We start from the raw sequence: 10524 nt of genomic DNA on the forward strand, positions 1-10524 counted from the left end.
TATATATATATATATATATAAAATCTGTTTCTACTTCATATAGTGTTGCATCAAAGGTTTTACATAAGTTCTTAAAATGAAATCTCCATATCCATAAGGATATATACAGGTTACCTACTTACCTCTTTGACACCCCTCTTGTACCATTCTCCAGATGAGCTGAACTGCTTCTGCTTCTCTGGTTGTGGTCTCTGGTGCTTTAAAGTAGGTCTTTTTGATGGATCAATATACCATGGCACTGAAGAAATATACTGAGGAATGTGAGGGTTGATGTCTCTGTAATAAAAATTTTTAAAGTTTTTAAGAATAAAGAATCAATATTACAATTACAAAGGTAGCCTGTGCAGAATCTAAGAATAGAAATATTGTAGTGGGAGGGCAAAGAAAATATGACTGCTATCTCTATAACAAAGAACAATTACAAATAAAGAACTCATTTATTTTACAGTGAAAACATTTCCAACTAAAAAACTAAGGAGAGGGATAAAACTGAAAGAGGAGGAGAGAGGAAGGAAGACATGTCAGTGATCTAAATCTTCTAGCAGAGTAAGAAGTCTCAGTTCAGATAAAGCTGAGAGTCAAATGACAAAATAATTATGTATTATCATTAAGAGATGTGAAAATAACAACCACAAAAACTCAAAATAGAAGAATTTAAAAGCAGCCACTTCTGTAGAGCAGGCCAGGTGTGGGAAGGGTGGAAGAGAACTGTTGCTGCTCATTATCTGCCTTCCACATTATTTGATTACTCTCAAGATAATGAAGATGATGATGGTGATGATGATGATGATTTCAGAGATAGGGTCTTCCTCGGTTGCCCAGACAAGAGTGCAGTGGTATGATAATATCTCACTGCAGCCTAGAACTCCTAGGCTCATGCAATCCTCCCACCTCAGCCTCCCGAATAGCTGGGACTACAGGCTCATGACATCATGCCAGGCTAATTGTGTATTTTTTTGAAGGAGATGCTTTCTGCTGCCCAGGTTGGTCTTGAATTCCCGACCCTAAGAAATTCTCCCGGCGCTTAGCTCCCCAAAGTGCTAAAATTACAGATGTGAGCCACCACACCTGGTCCATTATTTAACTGTATTCATATTAGTTTGATCAAATAATAAAAACAAAATGATGTAAATGGTACAGATAGTTTCCTCTCAAAACAAAGGATGATAAATTGATTAAGTAGACATGAATTTTAATTTTGAATGAACAGATCATACAAAAATTACTTACTTTCCTTCTTCATCAACTTCTGCAGGAGCATTGCCCAATTTTCGCTGTTCCTCTAGCTCCTTCTTCTTTCTCCAGTCCTCTCTGGTCATCTTCTTTGGTTCCTCCAAACTCATTTCTTTGGACCCCGGCAGGGGTGAAGCATTAACTGCATCTGTAACTGCAGCTGACATGGCTACCTGGCTCCTCTAAGAAAAAAAAATGAATCAAATTTATGGTCAAAAGTAGGCCTTCATGAGTTCATGACTGAAACCAAAAATACAACCTAATAACATATACTGTGGGGTATACATAAGGTTTCATAAGGCTTTAATCTTTCATAGTATCTGTAAGGATACTTTCTATTCCCTAATCCAACGTCCATTTCTCCCTCAACTCTGCTTACCAATGGAGACATACACACATTTAAGATTTCAAAGGACTCTTTCTCCATATGCACATTCCTGAATGCCTTTCTATGTATGTCTCAAACTTTTCTACCACAGTAACTCTTAGTGAGAGAAACAGGATTCCACCTCTGCCCGCTCCAACACCAAAGATCTCAAGAGTCATCTATATTCATTTCGTTGTCTATTTCCTCACGGTCTACTTTCATTCTCACTCTCATTTAGCTTCTACTCCCTACCAATGTAAAGAGTTACCACTAAGTTATCCAGGATCAATGTGCCAAGTCCAGTGGACATTCTCCAGTTCTGTTTTGGCTATGTCCTTATCTCTTGGCTTCCTTGACACTACATTCGCTTGGTTTTTCCTGCATCTCTCTTGCTGTTCCTCTTGTCATCACATTTGCCCAATTATTTACTGTTGGATTCCCAAGGCTCAGTCAGTGCTGTTTTTTACTACTCTAAACTGTACCATTGGATAAGTCCATCTATTTCCAAGGCTTCAATAGCCACAATACTCTACTGTTAGCTCTCCAATTAATTTCTCTACTCGAGTCTTCATCTTCAGCTTCAAATGCATATATTCGGTTGCTTACTTGACATCTCCATTTAGATATCAGAAACACCAAAACTCAACACATCTTAATTCAAACTCATCATCTCCCCTCTGAAATGTAGTCTCCTTCCACTGTTCCCTACCTTGGTGAAAGACACCATCATCCATCTTTTACATAAGTGTTTCAGCTTATCCCTATACCACTTACATCACTAAAAATTGTTACTTTTGGGGCACAGTGACTCAGCCTGTAATCCCAGCAATTTGGGAGTCCGAGGCAAAAGGATTGCCTGAGCCCAGGGATTTAAGATCAGCCTGAGCAACTTGGTGAGACCTCATTTCTACAATAAATCAAAAAAACTACCCGGGTGTGGTAGCGTGTGCCTGTAGTTCCAGCTACTTGGAAGGCTGAGGCAGAAGGATCGCCAGAGCCCAGCAGGTCGAGGCTGCAGTGGCCAGGAGCGGTCACTGCACTCCAGTCTGGGCGAAAGAGTGAGATTCCAACTCAAAAAAAAAAAAATTTTCATTCAAATGGATTTACTTCTTTCCCCTCTCAATGCGACCATATTAGTGTAAGTTATTACTTTTTCCTACTTTCTAGTCTCCTCTGATTCCCTCCAAACAATTCTCCACACTGCAGTGGAGATTTTTAAAAGCACAAAAATATATATATATTTTTTAATTGGAGTCTCACTCTGTCACCCAGACTGGAGTGCAGTGGCCACTCCCGGCCACTGCAGCCTCCACCTGCTGGGCTCCGGCGATCCTTCCATCTCAGCCTTCCAAGTAGCCAGAACTAGAGGTGCCCACTACCACATTCGGCTAATTTTTTGATTTATTGTAGAGATGAGGCCTCACCAAGTTGCCCAGGCAGGTCTCGAACCCACGGGCTCAGGCAATCCACTCACCTCAGCCTCCCAAGGCATGGGATTACAGCCTGAGCCACCGAGCCTAGCTACAAATTTGATCTTATTATGTTCCACTGCCAAAGCTTCAAACTCTCTAATGCAGTACCATCACAAATCTAACACTGCATCATATATAATAAGTTTTCCAAGCCACATTAAAGAAGTAAAATGAAACAGGTAAAATTCCTTTTACAAGATTTTAGGTCAGGCTGGGCGTGGTGGCTCAGCCTGTAATGTCAGCACTTTGGGAGGCTGAGGTGAGAGGATTGCCTGAGCCTGGGGGTTCGAGATCAGCCTGGGCAACTTGGTGAGACCTAATGTCTATAATAAATCAAAAAATTAGCCGGGCATGGTAGTGCTTGCCTGTAGGATAGCTGAGGCAGAAGGATTGCCTGAGACCAGCAGTTCAAGGCTGTGATGACCATGAGTGTGCTACTGCACTCCGGCCTGGGCCCGACAAGAGTGAGACTCCAACTCAAAAAATATATATATTTTAGCTCAATATATCCAATATATTATAATTTCAATAAATCTGAAAAAAAAAATCAAGTCAATCTTTAAAGGCTGATAAAGATTTTTCACTTATTTGGATTAGCCATATTTCCAGTCTCAATAGCCACAAGTGGCTAATAACTGTCATACTAAATAATGCAGCTCTAATGGGATCTAATCTATCTTATCCTAAAAACCAACATCTTTTTAACACACCTGCATGGTCCATCCATCCTGGTCTAGCTCCTGCCTACCTTCCAGCCTCACCATTACAAGTATCCTATACCCTTACTTCTCTTCTTGTAGTTCCTCCAACAGACCATGCTCCCTGCGGATACTGAGCTTTTATATAAGCTCTTTCCCAACGAGAAAAACTCAACAGCAGGGAGGTCTAGGCCGCTGCTCAAACCTGTTCTCTTCCGTGTGTGACCCATGGAAAACCTCCACAGATGCATCGATGAACAGATGACGACCTAAGCACACTGTGAAGTGAGGGTGAACAACGGTAAATGTAATCACCTTAATTAAATCAGCTATCATTTCTTGAGTTTGCCATGCCTCATCTCCAGGTAAAAACAATAATAGCTCCTACTTAGTGCTCTACGCAGACGATTTCATTTAACGCTCATAACACCGCAGTAAAGTAAGATCAGCCTTAAGGGGAAAAATCTGAAGCTCAAAGATTTTTTTTTCTGGTGAAGAAACAAAATCCGTCACCTTGGGTACTGGAAACGGCTTTTGCCGCTCTCAGTCCGGGGAGAAGTCAAGCTCTCCGAGGCGCACTTTAAAACCACTGCGAAAGAGGGGACACACTGTCACCCTGACTCTTTCCCTAAAGACACAGGCTCGGTCCAACAGGGTACGAACACTCCGCCTGCGTCCCAGGACAGCGACTTCTGAGTCCCCGGTCCCTCCTCAGTCTGGGGTTCATGACCTCCGTGAGCATACATCTCACAATTAGGAGACTTCGACCCGTTTTATGAGGTTTCCCCACTCCCCTTCGCCCGAAATGAATAATCTCTTACTTAGGCTACTGCAGCTGATCCCAAAACCATCCGACAAAAACGAAGCCAACAGTGAAATATTTACTTCTGGTTTTCGGCCTCTTCCGGCAGCTCTGCGGTAACTTCCGGATGCCCACACATGCGCACTAAGAACTCTCTGGGGCTCAGGCTCGGCTGCGTTGTGGGTATCGCGAGATCTCGAACTGCATTTTGTGCTTATTACCTAGTCAGGTAAGGAGGGTGAAGGTTGAGGGGCCTCTAGAGTTTCGTTTGTGCTTGTGAGCTCTTTGTTTCTTTCAAAATCGCAGAATTTTAGAACGTTAAAAAAATAAAACAACCAAACAAAAAGGGCCGGGGTAGTGATTCATGCCTCTAATACCAGCATTTTAGGAGGCCGAGACAGGAGGATCACTTGAAGCCAGAAGATCAAGACCAATCATGGGCAACAAAGCGAAAACCACCTTCTCCAGCCCCTGCTCTGCCAAAAAAATTAAAAAAAAAATTTTTTTTAAAAAATTACTACCCAGAACAGACAGGAGCTTAAGCCTCACTAGAGGACTATGAAATTAATGGGGAAGTTCGTGAGGTAGTAACTAAAAAACCGGTTACACTTCTAATGAGTAGTCAGGCTGTGTAACACGCTGGGGATGTGAACACACTCTCCTTGCATTTACATCATACAGGGTGAGAACGACACTAAAATAATTATTCAAATATATTATAGTTTTTAAAAGTTGCTCTGAAAGGAATGCCAGGAACTATGAAAACATAAGGCATGTTTTCAGGAATTGTGATCCGATAAATCGATTGCTATACCTTGAAGCCAATGGAGAAGAAAGGCAGAAACTGGGATAAATGGGTGTTTGTTCTGATACCATGGAATCAAGGAACGAGTCAGTGTATTCACCGCAAAAATTTGCTCCGCGACAGTGTAATTTACTCAGCTTTTATACTCCATAGCCCTTCACTCACCCCCAAGCCTAAATTAATAAAGGCATGACTTTTTATCTCCCCCTGCCCCCACCGTGGGAATCTCACTGTATCAGTCAGGCTGGAGTGCAGTGGCACAATCACGGTTCATCCGTTTCATTGCAGCCTCAACCTCCTGGGCTCCGGCTATCCTCCAGCCTCAGTCTCCCAAGAAACTGGGACTACAGGTGTGTGTTACCATGCCCGACTACTTTTTTGGACATTTTGTAGAGATGAAGTCTTGTGATGTTGCCCAGGCCATTCTCGAACTCCTGGGCTCAGGCAGTCCTCCTGCCTCAGCCTCTCAAAAGTGCTTGGATTACAGGCGTGAGCCCTCCAGCACCTAGCTTCCTGGAGTTTAGGAATGTAAATATTAGTTTTGATTTTATATAAAATATTAATTTTGATTTAGATTTACAGTAGATTAAGGAATAGAGTCAGAGACTAGTCTGAGTGAGTAGGTCTATGGATAACTCAGAATTGTTTTTCACCTGAAAAAAAAATTCTTGAAATTTGCTTTAGAGTGCTGAGGCCTAATTAGTCAAAACCACCAGGCATAAATCAGACAGCACATCTCCCAGAGGAATCACAGAATGCACAGGACAAGAGGGATGAATCTGTTGTAAGATTTAGGGTCCATCTGGAGGGTTCTGAGGAGGGTCTAGGAAAGAAGGGATTGGTTCTGGATGGGCTGCTGTTTGTAAAGCAGGCTTGGGAGAATCTAGTTAACTAGGGACTAGGTGCTGTTATGAGTGATGGTCGTTTAGCAGTTGGGTATCCCCAGTAATGGTTAAGAATAGCAAAGCTGGTCTGAGGGCATCATTAGTAAGAAAAGAGTGGTTGTTCAAAGAGAGGGTGTTATGGTTCTTTCAGTCGATCAGCTGCTATTTCTCACAGCCAATCAAAGAGAGACTGAGAGGCAATAGGCATTTATTCTGAAAACCAGAAATCAGGGAACAGGTTCTGGTGTTGACCAAAAAAATCTGTTCACCAAGGCAAGTTTTACGTTCAGTATTTATTGCTAAAACAGGCAATGTCTTATCTACTTCAATTATTGATCAGCAGTGTCTGTTGTCTCATGACCATATCCAGGGTTCTTTTTAATCAGCGTTTAGTCTTTTCAGCACCTATTGGCATAAAGCAATATCTAGACTACATTAGTCTTGTTTTTGTTTTTGTTTTTTTGAGTTGGAGTCTCACTCTTGTCACCCAGGCTGGAGTGCAGTGGCAGGCTCACGGCCATCGCAGTCTAGACCTGCTGGACTAAGGCCATCCTTCCACCTTAGTCTTTCAAGTAATTGGAACTACAGACGCACGCCACCACACCCAGCTAGTTTTTGTGATTTATTGTAGAGACGAGGTATCACAAAGTTGCCCAGGCTGGTCTCAAACCCTGGGTTCAGGCAATCCTCTTGCCTCAACCTCCCAAAGTCTGGGATTACAGGCTGAGCCACCGTACCTGGCCAATCTTGTTTTTTAAAATAACCCCAAACTGAACCTTTCTGTTTAGTTATATAATAGCCAGTTCTAGTTCATATATGCCCTAATTATTACATGACATGAATTTAAACTGAATACCACAAAAGAGATGTACGTTTAAAGAAATGAATATAGATTAAGGGGTTTAAGGAGTTTCCGTTGAGTCTTTTATCTCTTGAAGGTCTTTTCAAAGACGTGTAGCTTTTTCATTTCTCATGGGGAGCTGTTTTCTCCAGTGCCAGCTTGTTAGACAAACTGGCTTTCCAAACCAGTGTGCAAGGCCATGCCAACACAAAAGAAGCAGGGTTACATCCAGAGGGTAGTGAAGGGGGGTGGGAAGGGGGCAGAGAAGAAGAAAAAAAAATGTGTACTTTAAGCTCAAGCAGTTGTAAGATTTAGGGTCCATCTGGAGGGTTCTGAGGAGGGTCTAGGAAAGAAGGGATTGGTTCTGGATGGGCTGTTGTTTGTAAAGCAGGCTTGGGAGAATCTAGTTAACTAGGGACTAGGTGCTGTTATGAGTGATGGTCGTTTAGCAGTTGGGTATCCCCAGTAATGGTTAAGAATAGTTCAGCTTGGTCTTAACTACGAAAATAACCTTTTAAAATTTTTATTTTGGTTATTTTAAATAACCAAAATGGTCACTTTTTAGCCTGTTACAAGGGTGATTATGGTTTACAACTGCTGCATTCTCTTGGTAGAAACCATGCTTTCTGTTGGTCAAAGAAAAGGGGAAATCTTGTTCTAAAGAGATTAAATCTTGCACACCTAAACCTTTGTAGATGGAAAATCCCTACTTGGAATCTGTAGATGTTGTACAGATTTAGTCTCAAAAAGTAACACTTTTGTGTGCTGATAATATAATATGGAGATGTGAAAGTCCATAGGAGATACAGGGAGAAAATAAGGGTTGGGGATAAGGGAAAGAGGATGGGGAGGAGACAATAAGGATATGCATTTTTTTGTCTTCCCTCTTTTTTAGGATTTTTTCTTCTTGATGCTTAACATAGTGTCCAACATTTAATAGTTATTCAGTAAATATTTGTTGAATGAATGAGTCATTCAATCAGTTTTGGTCCTGAAATGCCAGGGGAGAAGAGATGATGAACTGGCATATATTGAGAATCATGCCTATGCTAGGTGTAGTGCTAAACCTTTTGTGAAAGAGTAATATGGGGTTAACTCTTTTCTCCCAATTTATCTGCATTTTAAAATGCATATGGCAACCTGTGGGATGTTTGAATGACACAGGTGTTGATGTTTTGAATTTATTCCTTTTTGTTCAGTAGATTCCCATTTACTATAGAAATAGGATAAGGCCATCAACTTTTTCAAGCACAATTTCTTCTCATATCTGGGAAATTGGAATTCTTTTTCTATATCTTTATTATTCCTCTGATCTCCTATTCTCTGGCCAAGCCCTTCCAGGCAGCTTTGATAAATGTGTATGTTGTTGAGATGTTGGAGGTTTAAAATAAATCACTATTGATAGGAGTTTAAGGGAAAAGTGAATTATGTACTAATTAAGATCATCGCTTTGTTCCTAAGAAAGTGACAGATTTATAATGCTGTAATAGAAACTTTATCCCAGAAATGATTTCCTTGAGGCATGAGCCTGGCCATTTCTCCTCCTGCCAGCTTTTGGAATAAAGTCACTTTCCTTCCACCATCTCTGGTCTGTTGAACTTGGCTGTGGGCAATGAGTGGCCGAGCTTGTGTCAGTAACACAGTAAGCTATGATCAATGAGCTATGATGGTACCATTGCACTTCAACCTGGGAGACAGAGTGAGACCCTGTCTCTAAGAAAAAAAAATCTGAGGCACATTTATTCAAGAAAAATGGTGGATCTTGGTTAGAAGATGCTTGCCTTGTGGCATTTTATGTGCCCCATCCCTATCCCCTCTCACCAGCTCTCGCACCAGTGAAAACCAGCAGATTAGCAAAATGGAAGGAGGAGAAAGGGCTTGGAGCTCCCATCAAAGCTCCATTCCCAGAGAATTACCACCCCCCACACACATGCTCACATATAACATAAATAGCTATTTTCCAAAACAAAAAATATTTAGTGAGAAGAGTGGCATTGTTTTATATTTCTGCAAATCTCTAAGGTTTGGCTTAATGGAAGACACCAGATTCTCCAATTTGCTTCTGCATTCAGTCTCTTTGTTTTGTTTTGTTTTTTGTTTTTTTGAGTTGGAGTCTCTCATTCTGTAGCCCAGGCTGGCTGGAGGGCAGTGACATGCTCATGGCCACCGCAGCCTCGACCTGCTGGACTCAGGTGATCCTTCCATCTCAGCCTTCCAAGTAGCTGGAACTATAGGCACGTGCCACTACGTCTGGTTAATTTTTCTTGATTTATTATGGAGATGAGGTCTCATCAAATTGCCCAGGCTGGTCTCCTACCCGTTGGTCAGGCAATCCTCTCACCTCAGCTTCCCAAATTGCTGGGATCGTAGGCATAAGCCACCCCACACGACCCTGTATTCAGTCTCTTATGATATTATTTACTGTGTTACTTCTGGATAAACTTACTGTACACTTGGGAAAGAATGAATCATATCCTAGTATCATAAAAATGCTTTTGCCACCCCAAAAAGAAATATTATCCTAGCCTGAAGTGTTGAGGATAGTCTTTTGATTAGGGAATAATCAATCCATTCTTAATCACAAGCATAACAGAATGACTCAAACACTGCTGTTTGATCTGTACTTACATTTCTTATTAATTTTATTGTTTTTCTTTTGAAAATTTTTATTCTTCTCTCTTTTTTCAGAGCGCACCATTGCTGGGAATATTTCTTCTTATTTATTTTTTTCTTTTGTATTACATTTTATTGTAGAGTGGTGCGATACAAGCAAGGATTAACAACATAAGTAGGCTGCATGCAGGTGAAGTTTGGGCTTCTAACTGGTCCTTACTCTCCTTGGTATAGGACCAGGTACCCTTTGTGTTGTTAGTGTTCCCCTACCCTCCTCCCTCCCTCCCCTAGCAGTGCCCAGCGACTGCCAATCCTTCCCTTGTGCGAATGTGATTAATGTTCAGGGCCCACTTATGAGTGAGAACATGCGAGATTCAGTTTCTTCTTAATTTTAAACTCTGCTAGTATTTTCTAGGCCCAATATTGGTTGTTTCTCCCGATATTTCTACAATATTTATTTCTACTTATTTTCAATTCTTTCTACAGAGCCATTTGAATAAAAAAGACCTTAAAGCAGTAAAGCAGCATTATTGGTTCGGTGCCTCAGTTCATACAGCTAAATAATATGGAGAGTCAAAAAAAAAAAAAAAAAAGCCACCCAGGAGTTTTGAATATTACACGATTTTAATTGTTTTTCTCCCTAGGAAACATGCCTCAAACTTTGAGAGAAAGCGTGTTGGGGGCGGAGCCTTGGCTGCTTGGGTTCCGCCTATTGGTTCTGTTTGGAGACCCCGCCCCCATGATCCTGCTTCCTGGGCGGACGAACCAATGGGGCCGCGAGTTGTGGTTTAAACCGGGAGGGTGCCGTT

General features: G+C 41.5%; 1 protein-coding gene across 1 annotated transcript in view; it reads right to left on the minus strand.

Moving 5' to 3' along the window:
* Window positions 1-4714, minus strand: part of SLU7 (SLU7 homolog, splicing factor) — a 16477-nt gene extending 11763 nt beyond the window's left edge. Inside the window, exons 1-3 of the mRNA XM_008067243.1 lie at window positions 4592-4714; window positions 1231-1415; window positions 123-276 (exon numbers count right to left, since the gene is read on the minus strand). Coding sequence (XP_008065434.1) covers window positions 123-276; window positions 1231-1400 — 324 coding nt within the window. The 5' untranslated portion in view covers window positions 1401-1415; window positions 4592-4714. The remainder of the gene's footprint in view (window positions 1-122; window positions 277-1230; window positions 1416-4591) is intronic.
* Between the last annotated feature and the right edge of the window lie 5810 nt (window positions 4715-10524).

Source organism: Carlito syrichta, unplaced genomic scaffold (assembly GCF_000164805.1).
Source record: "Carlito syrichta isolate Samal-C Ts95f unplaced genomic scaffold, Tarsius_syrichta-2.0.1 Scaffold309435, whole genome shotgun sequence".
Lineage (NCBI taxonomy): Eukaryota > Metazoa > Chordata > Mammalia > Primates > Tarsiidae > Carlito > Carlito syrichta.